Raw genomic sequence first — 20,406 nt, 5'->3', positions numbered from 1 at the left:
ACAGCCTCCCGACGATTCTCTTCGAACACTAATGCTATGTATTTGTACATAGTTGCAGGTGGACGACTTCATAATATGGGCGACAGTGAAGTCGAAGTAAAATTTTCGGTATTTCTAGTATATGTCGTTATAATTATTTGCGATTTGGCGTCAACGCGCATGTAACGATTCGATCTTTCGTGGTTTATAAACTTTTGGAAAACGCACTGAATTATCATTATTGCTTATTGATCACATATTATGTACACAACATTATAATTTACCGATTTCGTGCGGTTACTAAAATAACGTATTCATAACGTGAAACAATTATTTATCTACACTCGTCTTACACAGATCTAAATTCAATTATAAACGTTTATGTATGCTAGCTGATATTCACACGCATGAAAGTTGCACATGTTAATCAGTAAATATTAAAGTAAATGCTGTAGCTGTAAACACTGAACACAAGTCTCGCTGTATTCAGGCGTAGGCACAAGAGTAAAAAACATTTTCCAAACTATAAAATGTGCCAGCGTACATTGCATTTCAAATGTTTGATTTTTAATTATTCATTTACACGAACAGATGGCACAGTATAATATAATAGCTAACCTATATTATTATTTATACACAATGTGTATGATGTGTTCGATTTCAAAACGAAAATATAAAAAACATTTAATGACCGTGAAACCTTAGAAAATAACTCGTTTTCGTCGTCGTTAGGTGTTCACTATTAGGTCTAACACCTTTATCGTACGAATAATCGTCAAAATAAATGTCCTTCCGGCTATATGCTCACAATATATACATATTATATTATGTATTATAATATATACAGTTTACCATGTGTATGTGTGTGTGTGTGATGTATTATTCCGCGGTAACGAATGATTCTTGTAGGGAAAGAAAAGTTTTTTTTTTTCTTCAATATTCTCTCACGGGTATACCTACCTACTTTTATCTATGCATTATTATAATACATTTATAAATCACGTATAGGTATACTCGAAAATCTATTCGCGCGCGCACAATGACGACTGGGTGTTTATACGTGCGGGATAAATTACGGTACAGACACACTATAGGGTCCGCCTTCTCTGGCATATCGTTCGGAGACCTATTATATACATATATACAAATATTGTATATTATTATATTACATACGCATTATGCGGCCGCCCCCGCGGCACGTTTCGCGCAGGTAACAATCGGCCAGAAACTGCAGCAGCAGCCGTGTCGGTACAATAATATTATATAGGTGTACACACGCGTACGTATATATATATATATATATATATACACAGTACGCGCATTACGTATACGACGACAATATTGGCGATCGGCCGTGGGTATACATGTATGTGCAGAGTGGCGTACGGTAGGGTATATATTATTATTGTGTAGCTAGGTATAGTTCGCAACGCACCGGAGACGGACGATATCCACATTCCCCGAGTGTCAATCACGACGACCGTTGAATATAAATATATATATATATACATACCTATAATAAATAACGGCCGTCCTATTGGCAATTTTTTTTCTATTTATTTTTTATTTTTATTTTTTTGCTTTCCTTCTTCTTCGAAACGTTTAATTCGGTTCCTTCCTCCCGCGCCCCGCGCATTTCCCGTCTGCCGTTCCGTCTGCGGCGAAGACGTCCCCCCCACGGTCGCCGCTCTCCCATCGTACGCGTATATACATACACACAATATAAATACAGGATTCGGTCGCGGGATCGATCGATCGATCGATCGGCTTTTTCAACATCATCGGTAATCGCCGATGCGTCGTCGTCGTCGTCCAGGGGCAGCAGACAGTCTTTGTTCTCGATTATTTTATACTTATTTTTTATTTTATTTTTTACTCGCTTTGCTCACTACTCCTCTGTCTCAGTCTCTCGCGCGCGCGTATGTATTTTATTATGAGCGGTATTTTCAAGTGCAATTCCATTGTATGCGCAATTGGGTTTTATTATCACTTTTTTTTTTTTTTTTCATGCCGTGCACAGTGGCCGTCTCTGTCGTCGTCGTAGTCGTTGTCGTCGTCGTCATTAGTCTTCGCGTCGAGTGGTGGGGGAGGCGCATAATAATAATAGCAATAAAAAAAAAATAAAGAAAGAAAAAGAAAGAAAGACAAATATAACAAAACAAAACAGAAAAAAAAAAAAAGAATCGGAATAAAATAACAATTGTCGGTATCCACGAAATTTGTAAACAATACTCGAACTGCAATTGCAGTGAACGTCTGTGCGCGGGACCGATGTTTTTTCACCTGTGCCAACATACCCGGAATACCGCGCGTGTGGCTCCGGCGACCGTCCCGTCATTAATTAAAAGCACGCTTCTACAAAGTATGCGCTCAAAAATGTCTCGTGTACAAGTTTTTAAGCCAACGGTCGTTATGTTTTATTACATTAATTCCCGTGCACCACACGTTCGGTCCATAGCGATATACGTATACTTACACTCACACTAGCGCACATCATCCGCATGCACGGGGAAACAGATGGAGACGGAGAGAGACAGAGACAGAGAGAATCGACAAAAAAATTACGGACATTGGTATGCCCTAAATGGCAATGCTCAAATAACAGTGTTTATACTTTATATAAAGAATACGCATACGGTCGGGTTTTGACGGCGACTATAGGCCTATATGTGTAGTACACATACGCGGCGATTTCGTTTTTCGTTATTTGTTATCGACCTTAATTTTGCATTTCCGATATTACTATATGTGTGTGTGTTATAATATATATATATATATATTCTATAGTCACGTGCGCTAAATTATTTTTGAGTGTACATAATACGCACTATGCAGTGCATTGAAAACTATTACATAATTATAATAATTCATATTATTCTTAATACGTTCGAACTACTTACCAGCTATAGAGGTTTTTTTTTATTGCTATGCGTACACTCATTACACCTTGGAGAGCTGTAGGCATACCAGCACAAAATAAATGTGTTTATTGTAAGTTTGTTATGTATTAAAACAGTGCTTAATATTATCTTCACCGCCGTGTTCTCAACGCAGTTGCATTATATATTAATACCGTGTTCATATATTTTTATAGTACCTATATATAATTATTTACAGTACTAGAGACGTTAAGGCTCGTGTAATTGTAACGTAATTGTCTAATGATGGATTATGTGAAAATTGAAGAGATTTTTGACAACAAATCGTTTACATTCACACCCTAAACACAGGTCGAGCTACCTGGTGAAAAATTGCTACCCATTACGACCGACGTCACTATAAATATAATTTGGTTTTTTCTTTTTAATGTTCATGAAAAGTTATTATGTTCAGAGAACATAATGCAGCATGATATTAATTTGAATGTAATTATATGTTCATTTTACTCGGAAAACAAAAGGCTATTAGTCGTTTTGTTAATGTCGGTATGTTCGTCCACAGTCATTATACTGTTAAATAGAACAGGATTTAGACTGGTAATTTTTTTTTCAGGGAGTTATTAATTATTATTATTATTTATTTTTTTAATACATCACACACTAAACTGTTCACGTGCCCGCAAAATGATCATAATAAATAAACGACAACATTAAATTATTATAGTGCTAAGAGGTGTTTGTTCAATAATCATTTGTACAGAGACTAATTTTAATTTTGCCTTAAATAAAAATAGGTTTGATAAATAGATGTTTTTATAATTCCTTTACAGAGGAGTTAAATTGAAAATAAAATCAACTATGAGTATTAGAAAATACCTATCTCATTTAAATCACATAGAAAGAACTAAAATGATAAACTTTTTATAGTTAAATACACAATGTATATAATCTTAAAATAAAGTAATAATTTTATTTAAAATGTTTGTGAAACAATATTTTAAGCACGGTATAGCTATTATTGTATATCTAGTAAATAGTGTTATATATTTTAATTATTTTATGATAATATTATGTTTTTGGTTTTTTTATTTTCATTATTAAAAACCACATGTTTGACTTATTCATACTGTTAAGTAGCTATTAACCTCTTATTTCTTAGACCACTTATAAAGTACGTAATTATTAACTATTGCTACAACAAAATTACCTATATATACGAATGTATATACGGTATAAAAGTCGTGAGATGAAACTATCGAAAGATTGAATATGATTATACAAAATTCTCTTTACCTATATAAATATTTATTTTTTTATATTGTTTTTACACCTATTCATTTGTTGAAATTATTTCGTCACCGAGATCAACTTTAATATGTGTGTTTAATTTGAATTTAATAATAAATCAATGCATACGAAATCTGAGACTGAGTACAGACAATTCTGTCAGTGTTATCACTAAAGATATTTTATGATTATGATATATTTATATTGTCATTAAAATTGATTATTTTACTATATTATTAATACAGTAGATTGAATTAATTTTTGCTAAAAACTTTGCATTGCTAAATGTCATAGTGTATAATATACACAGGGTAAGTATTGACCTGGAAATACTCAATACTGTACTTACCGCAGCAGTCACTTTAATAATAGTTATTGTTATATGTGAATTGGTTTTCGATAACACTTACGTACAATCCCTTTCGACATAATATTATGCAAGTTTGTTGTGACTAGTTTTTTCTTACGTATTTTCCGTTTACAATCGACCAATGGTCTATCGATCCATTTCAATTAATGGACTCATACTTTATATTTGTTTATTATATAATATATCTTCTAAACTTAAATATATTTTTTATGTACCTGATTACATTGAGCTTATTTGTATCATTGACATTAGGATCGATACGACCGAGTTAATTAAACGTCAATCGTACTTATCAACTGTTTTCAATTGCAAACTGATTCCATGAAAAAATTTGTTCTTAGATTGACCAATATCCTACAAGGCTACAAATAGCGCGTTACGTTACCATATATATATATTATAAGATACCTCTGCGTAATACAACGTATGTATACGCAAAATTCTAATATTAATAATATTATCCGAATATAACTAAATGGTATAGGAACTTCGATTAACACGAGGCCTACTATTCGTACCGGATCGTAAAAGTGAAAACTTCGAAACGCTTTTGGAATTTTAAAGTTCCGATCTGAATTCCGGATATACATCGTTTTCAGGACTACCTATGTATTTAAGTACTATGCTATAGTATATATACTATACTATAAATCGAACCGGTGCGCATTTGTTAACTGTTTTATCGCACACGTATTATGTCAAGTGACGACAGGCTTATTGGCTATTGCCATGTGAACGATCGCGTATTATAGATACCTAGTATTAGTTTATCGTCGAAATATTGTGATACGGATGTCATCATCCGTATCGAGCGCGTTGGCAGAATAAAAAAAAAAAATAATAATAATAATAGTGAAAAAAATCAATATTGTAAAAACGTGTTTTATTTGTTTCCAGGAAACCGACGGGATGAGTTCTAGAGCGTCGGACAGCGGCGCGGAGTCTAGCGGATCGGAATCACCGCCCCCCGCAGCAACAGGTCCAGCCACGCGGTCACCGCCGTCTCCGTCGCCGCCGACGTCCTCGGCCGCGGCAGCAGCAGCAGCAGCCGCCGCGTCTCCCGGTAAGTATTTTTATACGCATAGACAACGGGTTCTATTATTATTATTATTATTATTATCATTATTGTTTTTCTCTTTCTTTGTCGATTTTTTTTTCTCCTTTCGTCTTCTCCCCATCTCTCTTGACTTTGTCTCTTGTCTTGCGTAGGTATATGCGTCCGTTCTTGCACACGTTTCGTATCATTATCGGTTCCGGACCGGATCCTTTTACGGAGGGCCGTCCGCGACGACGCAAAAATAATAACGAAAGAAAAAACGAGACGAAGAAGTATAATATTGTTGTGGAAAAAAAAACTGAATCGGTAGCCGTGTCTCGCGCGCGCCGCAGTTGTTGTACAGCGAGCTATATAGTATGCTACGTACGTTTGTTGAATAAAATGCACTTCACTGCAGCTAGACCGCGTGGCATCTTCCGTTCCCGTTTAGTCGTTTGTCACGTCGTCGCTGTCTCTCTCGCTCGGGGAAACTTACACCGCCACCGCCGCCACCGAGACAGGAAGTGTACCGGAAACGGTCGCTACCGCTACCGTTTCGCGTGGTTCTTATATCCTATTCGTAAACGTGTATTCGAGTTTTTTTTCACACGTTTCCGTAAAGAGAGTTCTTACGCTGCAAACATCGCATAAACACGAGAAAAAAGTGGCCAAACTTATAAGTAACAATAATCACGACGATACACTTATATTATTATATATAACTTATATTCGATTACATTATTAAACTAAATTATATTATATGTAATAGCTAGGGCCCGGATGTTAATGAATTTTGCATCTTATTTTGAAACATCAAAAACGATGATTTTCTAGCTTAAAATGTGTTTCAATAGTATACGAATCCAAATAACCAATTTTTATTTTTTATTTTTTTGCATTTTTAGATTATTTAATTTTTTTTTTGTTTTTAGGTCATTTTTATAATTTTTTAGGTCAATTATATAAGTTTTAGGACATTTTCACTATTTTTTTTTTATCAACTGAATGAAATTAAAATGCAAAAACTCAACTCATCAACATTTTCAGGTATGAATATCGTCTGAAAAGCGTTAATGAAACCTACACTTATTACAAAAAATACTTAAAACTGATTTTTTAAATTATATTTTAGAAGATAAAAACTAATTTCAATACATTTTCACGTAAATCAAAGATGCACCAATATAAATTATAATTATTGATTTGAATTTAAAATAAAAGCATTTTTATTTTAACAATTTTATAAGCGTTTTCCAGTATTTTTCATATCATACTGACATACTGTAATGTATTATAGCATTTTTATAAGTTTCTTAGGGTATCGATATCCGGGTCCTAGTAAAAACATAATTTTATTATCTACGGTTTATCTGTGTATTATAATCACTGCATTGTTTCAAAAAAAAAAAAAAAAATTTAAAAAAATATGATACCTTTATCTGATAATCTAACATTTTAAATTGCGAATTTTCATTGAAGCTTCCAGGTTATGGTCATCGTGTAACTACTCCTTACTATGTAATATATTTTGTTCACGACGGTTGTACGATGTTTAAGATCTTTGTTAAAATTATTTTGAATAATTCTCATTCAGATATTAAAAATAAATACCGCTGTAATTCATGCCGTTTCTTGTCAACTTCGTTCTTTAAAAAAAAAAAATCAATTATTTATTGTTTATATTTCAACTAACGCGCATAGCTCAAGTCTCAACATTTTTGTTTATGTATACGCTCTTGCAGTAAACGCATTCGGAACGTGGCCGTACGCCGATCTTTTCATATCTGAGTTCCATATTTTATCACTGTTTTAACATGCACAACAGTTGATAACCACAATACATGTTATTCGGCCGACGAAAAATAATTATGTTTATCAATTATCAATAAATACTGCATTATTATAATATCAATATTGTTATTGATATTTTACGTGACGACGGCGATTTCGATAGGCAAACTAAAGGCACGCTAAATGGGCACATTCAAACGAGTGCAACAATGTCGCCTATGCGCGCGTACGTGAGGTCTGATGAATTTATGTACATAGTAAGTCTCCTCTTTGGCTTACGAACGTAAAACCGTGGCCGCCACCTGCTGCTCGTCGATATATTGGTTAAGTCATTAATGTTACGCCACAAATTAGCCTAATCATCGGCACCGCATTGTACGCGTACGTTGTCGGTTTTGGTAATGTTTAGTTAATCTGTCTTCCGTCTCCTCTCTCTCGGTCTCGAACGTGCGCGTGTACCCACACCGTGTGCGTCCCGTGTGCTTTTCGACGTAACATCTCCTATACATTTTCTTCTCTTACTTCTTCGACGGTGCATTCCACAATGACTGGGCGGTGATTTTCCACTGGATAACGCGTGACAATATAATAATGTTATAGGTATATATTGTCAACGTGTGCTGTACAGGCGATGGTGGTCGCGGTGATGGTTCTTTTTTTGATCACCCTTGAACTTTATACCCCGGGGCCTCGGATCCACTCGAATCTGCATGAATATTATTATGTTTAACGTATATGACGCGACGTTTGGGAAAAAAAAAACTACGGTTTCTTTATTATTCTCGTACATTTGATCGTAGTTATTGATTTGAACACCGACTGTACATTATAATAATATGCTGTCGAAGAGTTAAATACAATTATATGGACTAAAAATAAAACGCACATACACCTATATTCGATTTTTTAAAGGGAGGTCATCGATATACATTGTACTATTAACTCTCGTGGTTGGTATATTTTGACGAAATTGATATTATTTCTATGAACACGAAGAGATTAAACGCTTAATGTCAATTCAGAATGAAAAATAATGCTATGCAAATAATTTGACGAGAATAAAATTTCGTTGTAATTGTGAATTTTTACATTGTATACAATAAATAATTATGTACACAAATTATTTTTAACATTTTTAACTAATTTGATGTCATTGCAAAACAACAGTTTTGAAAATATATACTTTTATAATTTTTATTGTTATCGTTCAAGTGCTTACTTTTTTGAATGACAATACTCATACAGTATACACTTTTAATTTTATATTTCAAAGAAGAATATTTTTCGTACAATTCGTTGATACATAACAATCAAATCTGAAACAAAAATTTAATTAGATATAACTTTAAAGTTTAAATACTTTTTGAGTTTAAAAATGTAATGATTTTTTTGTTTCAAAAATGGCTTTCAATAACACTTAAATAGATTACCATTTACACTGTTAGTTGCGTAGTACGCTACGATAAGGTCCTATAGAAAATACGACAGTGTTTTCGTTAACTTCAAGTAATACACGTCACAATTTCTATTTTTATTTCAAATTAAATTAGAAACTATTTGTAGCATCTGTGTATTACATACGAGTATTTACACTAAAAACGTACGCATAATATTTAACAGTCATTCTAATCGTTACATAAATAATGCGGAGATTATACAAGAACCTAATGTAATCTCCACTAGTTTGTGAGGTAAAAATTTGAATGGCCGTGTAAAACTAAAATGTGATATTACTTATAATTTATTACTATTATCATCATCATTATTATTATTATTTTATCTTTACGTTCACGTGTGAGGTGCGTCCGTGCTCAAAGTATATATAGGTATGTATACCTACTCAATGGCTAACAGCAGTGTTATGTGGTTATATTGTGTTGCCATCGTCGTCGACAACGAACGGCGACGAAGTGTCAAGTACTTCGTGACAAAGAGAATTTAACGTGTCATTTAGGACGTATGTAATTGTTTGGATTTTCACCGGCAGGTACAATTGTCGCCCGTTCTCGCGGGCATGTGTGTGTTTTTTTTTTTTTTTTACTTCTAATCGGTCTTCGTATGCGTATACGTATGTGCGTATATGCATATAAATAAAAAAAGAAAAACGAGAAAATAAATAGACTTAATGATATTTTGGGAGGGGACGAATGAGTAGAGGGGATAAATGCTTCTATAAGACGCGTGCCCGTGTAAACGTATCCATCGTTTACGACAACGATTATTATTGGACAGACACATTCCCGCAACCGGATATGGAATGCGCTCTATTATTTTTATTCTACGATATTGAATATCGCCGCGATGATTACAATATTATGTAGGTATATTTCATATGTACAGCACTAAGATATATAGTATTATATCGTATACTGTTGTGATTAGTATACGCCCGCGCACCTGTCCATATAAATATGATATTATATACAGTGTATATAGTAGAGTAATCTCAGCAATCTGAAAACGGCGGGTTTCTCTTTTTCTTCGTTGAATCTTAACAAATAATACTTTCTGACATAACAAAGAAACAATAATATCATCAAGTACAATGTTAAATATAGTAATATAATGTTTTTTTATAAAATAGCATTTATTTACCATATGATAAACTGATATGTGTAAATTAATATTTTATGCATAATGGTTGTAAATTATGTTGGAATTAACGCTATATTTTTTCTGTTTCCGACTAAAACACAATGAAACGAATCTATTTTTAAAACGTTATGTAAACATTAAATTTTCTAGTCAATGTCGAACATCAAACATGTTTTACGTGAAATTAAAATTCACTTGATATAAAACAATGATTAAATTTAAGTTATACCGTTCAATATAACAAATATATAATTAATTAAATATTATATATATCCTTTTTCCCAAAGACTGGTTTAATTATGAATTGAATAAATAATTTTTATATTTAATTAGACATTTTAAAGTTGATAGTGAGTATGTGTGTGCTTATATTAATATAAATGATTCAACTTAAGCAGCTTATGTAAAATGCTTACAATATGTCATAAGAAATCACATGTTAATAAATTTTACTGTCCTTATATTATAACTATAAGTACTTAATTAAAATCCTAATTGCTAACAGAAATCGTGGCCAAACTGTTTATGGTTTATAACTTATATGGTTTTATGCTGTTTTAATTTTTTGAGAACAATCATAAAGATAGGTCTTCAAGTTTCATTAAAACTTATCTTAACATTTTGATTACAGATTATACTATAAAAGGTTACTTTTTGAATTTCCCAATAGTTTTGATAAAAATAATAAACTGTGAAGTAATATAAACATTTTTGAATGAAAATGGATCTTATAATTTTATGATTAATGTTAAATTAGAAATAATTATGTATTATTAAATACACATAAACACATAAACAGTATCTTTTGAATATCTATGTATCTACAGAGTGCTTGATTTGTTATGTTATAAACTTATAAATTAGTGTTGTGCTCTTAAATCAATATGAACCCTTGAAAACCATTTTAAAGTTAGAACAACAGAAACCTGTACAGTTTTTATTATTGAAATTACATAAAATATATGTTTTTGTACACATTTTTGCTGTTAATTAAATTTTCTTAGAATAATGAAAAATTTTATAATATCCTATATTAAAACTACATAAGTATGTATATTAATATTATTTCTAAAAAATAATGTATTGGTTTCATCTTTTTTACAAATAGATTTATATTTTTTATTTTATTATTAAATAACTATAGTTATATTTCTATATTCCATACTTACTTATGAAATTATTGGATAATTCTAACATACAATAATTATTTAACATTTACTGTATTCTTCTTTTGCTTATTGTTCTTTCAAATTTATTATTTTTGTCCTTAAACATTTTGATACTCTATTAACATTATAATACAACTTTTTATTTTAAATATTTATTTTAGACATGCTAATACAATACATTGTATATGTTGACCTATTTTCTAGTTCTGTACGGTGTTACTTTTAACGGTTTTGCTATTTTTATTTTTTTATAATAATTTCAAAATAAGTTATAATAACATACAGGGTATCCCAATTCCCAGTGGCGCCGAACCTATACATAAATTAAAGCGATCGCTTCATATAATAAAGAGGATAGGTGGTTTTATTTATATATGTATTTTTTTTTTACATTACATAATACCTATAATAAATAATTAAATAAATAACTAAAAGATCAAATGAAAAGCAATATGTTAAAATCCTCAGTGGCAGGCGAGTGTGTAAATATTTTGATTTTGCTTCACTTAAATTTATAAGACTCGGCGCTGTCGGCACTAACCGTGTTTGCTATCAATTATCATTAATGATTTTTCTTGATTCGTAGTTTTCAAATCATTCCTCTTTAAAGGTATTTTTAATTTAATTATATAAATGAGAAAATTTTAGTTTAGTTTTTAATTTTTACTTAGTTTTAAATTATGTTTAAATATCATTTATGAAAATCTAAAATGCTCAAACGTACAAATATACTACAAATACTTTCTCAAAAACGCTACTACATTTTAATATATAATAATAGTATTGTGTCCGATTGTGCTTAGTATTTGAACAGTATAAAAATAGGTCATCGATTGAATGTGTCAAACTCAAAATCGTAGGTACCTATACAAGCGCAGTTTTTGAAAACTAAAATTCGACACGGCCTACTATAATATTTAATACAATTACGACGTATATTAGATGTCAACAAATTCGGTGCTCCGCAAAATATCGCCCAAATATAAAAAACGACGACGATACGGTCTGCACTTTGCAGGTATCGATTACATACATTTGTCGATAACACGAGCTTGTTAATCTATTGTTTATTATATTCATAAGTTATGGTTTATGCATATAGTATCTAATATCCTTAACACACAACACTTACAAACAAAACAAAGTTATTAAAAAATAACCGTGCGCGCGCGCCGAAGTCGTTGCGATTGAGTCATCACAAAATACGGTTGTGTCGTCGTCGTTATTTTTGTAGGTGTATAATATAAAATATAATATATGTATTTTTAGTGCGGACTGCGGAAGTGGCCCCATCATTGATTTCCTGTCATATTGATGAATGAAGAGTGAATAGATGATTTTGCGAGTGCCTCAAACACTGAAACACATCGCGCATTGACAATTAGTGTTGCGCTGCTGTCGTCGTTTAATATATAACTAATATTGTTCGTGCACATAGTGTATATATATATATATATATATATATATATATATATATATATATACAGTATACACACAGCAATATTAATGTGAATACTGTCGAACGGTGGTTAACTTATGTATTATTTTATATTAATCGCAGTAATTCTTCTCGTTTTTTTTTCTGCAGCACACACGCGTAACGGTACATTTGTATTGTATTTGGTAGATACTTTGGTAGGTACCTACGTACAATAAGGTTATCGTAATCATAATGCAACGGAATTATTTAACAAACAATGGTACGTCATGAATTTTAAAACATCATAATATATCGTATTTGTATTTTGTACATACGAATTATATCGTTAGTACACTGCAAGAAACGGCCGAAGTCGAAAAAAATTCGATAAATTTATAAACGAGTTTCGATCATTGAAAAAAAAAAATCTCTGCGCAGAGTATACAAACTATTTGATGTCCTACCGCGAGACAATATATTATAGAAGGTGTAATTATATCATTTACATCGTTATAATTTTTCTTCGTTCTAACTCACGGAAATCGGCATTATTACAGTCGATCAGTGGGTATATTATAATAATATCACTCTTCACTGACTGAATTTTTACAGGAAAAAAATTATACATAATAATAATATATTATTATTATTATTATTATATAGGTACGTGCAATTCTACGTAACTTACGTAACTTTATGTTCCCTCGCGTATTACCAATCGTTTTATGATGACAAGCGCACACACACTTCGCCATAATAATAAATATTGAACGTGTATGCTCGACGAATAATATTCTTTAAACGGCGTTTTATTTACATTGCTCGGTCGACCGCAATATACATTAAATCTCATAAAATATTCAATGGGTTCTCGTTTGCCCATAATATATAAATGATACATATATGTACAATATATATTATAATACGCTATTGTTGATGGGTTGTGATTTGAATGATTAGACGGATCATATAATATATATAGATGCATATTATAATATAGTGAAATATACCTATACAGATTATATAGCGGTGTGTGGCGTCTGAAATGTGTTTTTATTGCCAATTATTACAGTTAGCAGATGTACATATATCGTACATGTAAATATTATGACTACGAGGAAGGTAGTTTTTATTTTATCACGACTTTATCTAGGGAGTATTACCTTGGTGAATACGTTACAGTTTTTTTTTCTTTACCGAAATCGTTTTTAGATTATTCTCGTCGATTCTTTTTATTGTGTAATTGTGTATGCCGCTTTTTAATTATAGGTACATCATAATATGACTGTACAAGAGCACGACTTATACGATGGCAGTAAAATGAAACCGAGAAAACTTATGTCGTCCATTTGTGACCGCAGATCATAATCAACTCGATTCGTCGTGCAAATCGACAAAACTGGCAAATTGGCGGTGGTGGTGATTGACATCCCTTAACACCTTGACGCTTAATTTGTTCGATTATTTCGATATAGGCCTATGTATGAAAAAAATTCAAATGTTTAACGATTATTTAGTTACAATAGTGGACAGACGACATTTCACAGGTTTTAATGTTCATTGTAATTAAATTTAAATAACAATAAACTATTGTCACGATTAATTATTACGTGAAAATGATTAATTATGTTTAAGTAATCTTAGGTAAAACCCGTGATTTTTTTTCCAATTAAACTCTTACCTACTTGACTTTAGTAAAGTATGCTCGATATATTATATCAGATGTGTTTGTTAAATTCTAAATTTTCAATGTTGAGTAGATAATTTAAAACTGTTTATATTTTAACGTGGTCAATAGTGGAGTACGCTGAATCCCCTTTAGCCGCTCTGTATACGATATTGAAAAACAATAACATCATTGTTATATCAGCATGCGCTTAAATTCGTAATTATAATATAAATTTGACTTGTCGTCACGTACGCGTGTTATTGCATCGATAAAGCCGTAACATTACAGACGCATAGTATAATTTTCTATATATAGGAATGTCACTCACTGCTTCTGAGTATTTGTATGAATATTGTATGCTCTGCTTAATAAATTAATAACGTAGTTGTTCATCCACATATATTACTAATAATAAGACGTACTTTCTGTATAACTCGACTTCGTCCGAACTTTAATGTGATTAATCGGAAACAATGATCGAGATTATAATTCTGCCAAATCTATATATTCGAATAATTGAATGATATTGCCCAAAGATTGGGAGTTCTAAGATTTAAAAAATTAGTACCTAACCTAAATATTAACATGCAAACCACCCCAGGAATCCCGAGTATAAAAGCTTTCTTTAGCTATTAGTTTGAAGTCACAAATTTTTATTTTTATTTTACAAATTATCTATGGATACTAATTTTAACTATAGTAACTTGAATTGCGCGCGTATAGACAATAACGATTTCGAATTGACAAACGAATTGGAAATAAAGATTATGACGTTTTCGTCTGACCAATGGCTTATATAATTTATATATTGAGAAATTGATCACTTTATCGAAATTCTCAAAATGCGATTAAATTTATTGTGACGTTAAATGCGAAATATATATATATATATAATCTATGTAATAGCAAATTTTCGTTTAGAATTTATGGAATTTATATTTTTTTCGCCATTGTTGTAGGGATTTTCAGATTGACGTCGAGCAACGCAGAATTAGTGTACTCAAACCTAGCAGCCATGGTTAATTCGTCCGGCGCTTCCGGTCCACAACAACAGGCGGCCGTCCTGTTCCGGTTGGGGCAGTTAGGCCGACAGCTTCAGGCGTCCGGACAACAGCCGTTCATACTGCCCATGCCGAATCCGCCAGCGGCTCACCAGACGCCCGCCGATCTCAGCAGCAAGTCGTCGCGGAATAAATCAGAACTCTGAAATCCTTACAGGCGGCCGGCGTCTATGTAACTTCCAAAGTACATGACATTATAATAATATGTACCTGAATATACATGTGCACGCCCGCGATAGCGTCTTACAAAATATTTATATGTTTATTATTATTATTGTTGCGATATGTTATATAGATTTTTTTCACACACTTTTTCGTCTTTGATCCTTTTTGTGTATGTTAATCTTTGTGTTATTTACATCTTTATATCGCCTCTTCTAGTTGTATTTGTACTATGTGCATAAATTTTTCTTCTCGGTTTCCGGTTCGTCTACAGACGTACAGTAAAGTTGTCGCCGTGGGGCTTTAAATATCTGCCCCAAATGCATCTGGAACAGTTAAGTAAAAATAAAGTGAAGATATAATAACAATCACATTCAGAGCTCAGATTGTATAAAGATATATACACATAATACACATACCTTTTTACAGAGGATATGAAAATTGTTTTCCAAAAGAACCCTCTTAAGCATGATTTAGTTTTTATAACGAAATCCACGTTTTTTTTTTTTTAATCATAACGACCTTTCCTGGTCAGCGTAAGCACAGTTTTAAGTGGACGATTTACAGCATTCTATACATTAATCATTTATGTATACCTTTAGTATTTTATTTTATGTTTTTATTTGATTTTAAATTTAACAACACATAATAATAATATAAAAAAATGTCTTCGATCAAAATTCGTACGATAACATTTTTTATATACACAAATTAATTAAAAAAATAAAAATTATACAACGTTTTATAAAATATACAATATTTCAAGATTATAAATACCAAACAACAGCATTATTATGTACAGTTGTACACTGAATAAACACTATGAAAACTGCATGTAATTGTGTATGTGCGTTAAATTTAAAGTTGTCGTTCAGAATTGATCGTTCTTTCCAGTTGTTTCTTGACCCCTGATATGACGTCATTTCTCGCGATAAAATTTACCAATAATTTTTCACGTATGTATAGGTGATAATATTATTCGTGATATTATTCTAAAACAATCTTTTTTTCAAATTTTAGTTTTGCTTATTAAGATAAATCATACAATTTATTTAAATTAATTTATACGGATTACATATTATGTATTTAAAACTTCTTTTGATCCATTTCAATTTTATTTGTAATTTTCTATACAATATATACCTAGTTTAGCAATTCTAAAATTATTTTGTAAAATATTTCCACCATTTCTATGTTTTAAAACGAAATTACCGTAATTTCAGTACAATTAAATATCAATAATAAAAACCAAAATATTTTTTTAAATTTATCATTATAATTTCGTTAGATGTGCATTGCAAATAGACTATAATACTATAATTTACTTAAATCATGATCAATTATAAACAACGAAACAGTAACAGCATAACGTAATTCCTGGAGTTAAATTGGATCAATTTTACCTTATAAAAAATTCTACGTCTTAACATCAATCCAGTGTCTGACTAAAATTACGTAGTTATCTATATATTATAAATCTATATTGATTTTTAACCACTTGGAAAAAAATATAATATTCCATACTTAAACTGACACTTATAAGTTGTTCCTTTTTATCTACCTCTTCCACCAGCCTTTATTCGTTAAATTTTTTAATTATAAAAACTATATCAATGATTTATTAATTATAATATTATTATTATTTTTTTTTAACTTTCACAAAATCTCAATTGACCAAAGATATATATATTTTAAGTATTATAATATAATTATTATGTAAAACGTATATTTAAAGTAAAAATTTTCAATTGTTATAAAATGCTTTAGTATGTTACATACACTGTAAATATTGTTATTAATAATTATTAACCAAAATTTTAATAAAAATAACATCAAGTCGATTGTATAATACTTATGTATATTATAATTTACCATCATTTGAAAAAAAAAATCTGTATAATTTAAATTGACTTAAACTAATATTATTTCGAGTTTATTTTTCTTACAATAGATTTGTCCACCGACTGATTATTTTTGTATCTAATTAACAATAATTTTAACGATTTGAACCTGTATTAATAATATTGACTTTATTTTTTATTTAATGTTTTTATGACGCTACAATTTAGTGCATTTGTTCGATTTATTAAACACGCACTAAAATTCATCATTTGTTTTATAACTATCACAAGAACAAGTACTGAATTACCTAATTATTAATGTTCAGAAACATGCATGATATGTGAATCAATTTGTTAACCTTATTACACAAACAATTAAGAGGGAAAAATTTGTTTTTAAAATTTCCATAGACTTATGGTATAAAAAACAGAAAAATATCATAACTATTGCAGTTTTGCAATGCCGCATATTCATTTATATAGTGATTACAAAATAGAAAAAAAATGTAAATACATATTTACAAAATAATATTAATACATTACTGACATTTCAATATTTCATACATATTCATTTACTAAAGCGCATGTTTTATTTATCACACAATTTATCAAATGACATTTAAGTAAAAAATAGCCTATCCAGAACCTATTTTATTACCTATTTCGATAATTATATACTTATAGTTATAATAATATAATACTATAGATATTGGTTTTTAGGAGAATTGTAAAACTTACAGTGTCGCCAAAAAATATGTGGATTAGCTGCTTTAAAAGTTGCATCTGAAAAATGTAAAAGTGTGATTTTTATTTCACTTGTAACTCACATTAAAATTTAAAAATAATTAAAAAGAAATGAAAATAAATTTACACTTACATTTAATATTTTATCATTCTTGAATAAAAACGAATAGACTTATAAATAATTGTATATCTACAAAACACTGTTAAAGTATTACATTTGGCTGACATTTTTTTAAATTTAAAAAAAATTAATATTATTAATAAAATTATATCATTATACATTGGTATACCTATTTTTTTTATCAATAAAATCTTATTTTACAAGAATTTTCGTTATTTTTTTATTATCGCATTTATTTTTTCTGCCTCTACTTGCAGAGGACTAAGTTGTAAATGTATAAGTTAAATATTATTGTTTTAAGAATAATTATTAGTTTCAAGTTTTTCATATTATATATCTATTTGACCGCTAAATATATTTCGTCCTATAATTTTGATCTTTATAAAAACAAACCGTATCTGGAGACCCGCAATAACTGCCATAGAGACTTTGGGTGTCTATAATCATTTACCCAAATATGTATCAAATACTATAAATTCTATCCAATACTATTCCGACATCCATCGCTACGGCTGATCGTAATTTTTTGACGTTCATAAGATTCAAAACCTATTTAAGAAATTCGACTTCAGAATCTACTCTAGTGAGATTTACACTTTTATCGATTAATCGAAACATTGACGCAGATGATAAAATGTTAATAAACAAATTTTCCAACAGTGACAAAGAGATAAATTCAAATTTAATATTATTTGTCTCATTGTTATAATGCATCTAACAAAAACAGTTAAAATATAATATAATAAAAAATAATTTAAAAAAACATTCATAATTCTTGTATTTAATAGTTTGAGAAGTGGAAAATTTTGCTTGAAGAAAATATCTCTTTCCTCCCCTCAACACTCACAAAAAACATCTAAATACGTATTAAACGCACGGTTAAGTCTCAAATGAAAAATTATATAGTTCAACAATTATTACTACTGATGGAATTTACATGTTTTTCAGGTAATACGTTTTAAAATATATTAGTATACTTAAATAATTTAGACAAACAATCATAATATACTACCTATAATAACAACAAAAACACCGAGTATTGCAATATTAAAGCTTACTTCTTCTATATATATATTGACCGAACGCAGTAATTATTATAATATCGTTATTACCGTTACCAATATCTTGACAGATTATAATAATAAATCACCGTAAGTCGTAACACAAAATCAACGATACCACACAAATTTTTGTGCGACCGTATTATTATACATTTTTTATACGCGTAGAGTACACGCGATATTATAACCTGCAACAATCTAGTCTACTAATATTATTCTGTGGATTATAGCCTATAGGTAACGTATCTAAATAATAATTTATATATAAACAGATAAATTTGCATAGCTCATACATTTTACTGTCACGTATACCTACGTAATCGGAGACATGCCTTAATTTTTTGAAACCAGAACGATGTCAAGAATATTAACAGTCGGACAGCGAGTCAGAGACTAATAATAATATTGTAGCGTCCAATTGCTGCAGTTGACAGTCGTTGTAGTGACCTGAACTGCAAAAAGGCGTTTGGCGTATAAAAAAAAATTATGGATTCAAACGCCATTCGTAAATGCAAATCGTCGAACTATTGTATTAATTTTTTGACAAAAGGCTTTTAAACAATATTTCAATGTTGTGTGTATCACATTGTACATATGCATAAACTTTATTATTCGACGAAGCGCATACACTTAAACATATTATTAAGCATACATGAATATATATATATATCATATAATAGAAACATTAAAACGAATATTATTACAATATAATCGATAGACCTTCTAACATAATAATAAAATAACAACAATGAAGATAATAAATCGTTAATTAACTAATGTAGGTATAAATGTAATACAAATTACAATTGCATATTATGGTATTGATTTGGCAAATTTGACTAGGCTGTGATAGAAAAAGTTGGTAGACACGCAAGGATAAACCCTGTGAAACACTTTACTATATTCATAGTTTATCGTTAAAATCTACAGAGGAGGGGTGATTTTTATTCCACTTGATACGTGTTTGGAGTCACTGCGATGAAAATAACACGATGGTAAGTTACTACAATCATTTAATACTTAATAGTAGTGGTAAAGAATACACGAAAACATTATTTTTGTATTTTTGTACAAAACTGTAAACTGATAAATGTTAGCTAAGTGTTTGTTTTATTCTCAAAATTACACTTTTGAGGGAACTCACTTAAAAACTCTTTTTTCCTAACTTTTAAATAATCTAAATCTAAAAACATATTTATGTATACTGTGAATAAATTTACA

General features: G+C 30.3%; 1 protein-coding gene across 1 annotated transcript in view; it reads left to right on the top strand.

Annotated features, from left to right (window-relative positions):
• The window catches only part of LOC112596905 (serum response factor homolog), a 73,072-nt gene extending 57,507 nt beyond the window's left edge, over window positions 1–15,565 (top strand). The window contains exons 3-4 of the mRNA XM_025342742.1: window positions 5,413–5,578; window positions 15,155–15,565. Coding sequence (XP_025198527.1) covers window positions 5,413–5,578; window positions 15,155–15,402 — 414 coding nt within the window. The 3' untranslated portion in view covers window positions 15,403–15,565. The remainder of the gene's footprint in view (window positions 1–5,412; window positions 5,579–15,154) is intronic.
• Window positions 15,566–20,406: the final 4,841 nt, after the last annotated feature.

Source organism: Melanaphis sacchari, unplaced genomic scaffold (genome assembly GCF_002803265.2).
Source record: "Melanaphis sacchari strain LSU unplaced genomic scaffold, SCAv2.0 Contig36_pilon_pilon, whole genome shotgun sequence".
Taxonomy (NCBI): Eukaryota; Metazoa; Arthropoda; class Insecta; order Hemiptera; family Aphididae; genus Melanaphis; species Melanaphis sacchari.
The sequence above is the reverse complement of the archived record's forward strand: the minus strand, read 5'-3'. Positions and strand labels throughout refer to the sequence as shown.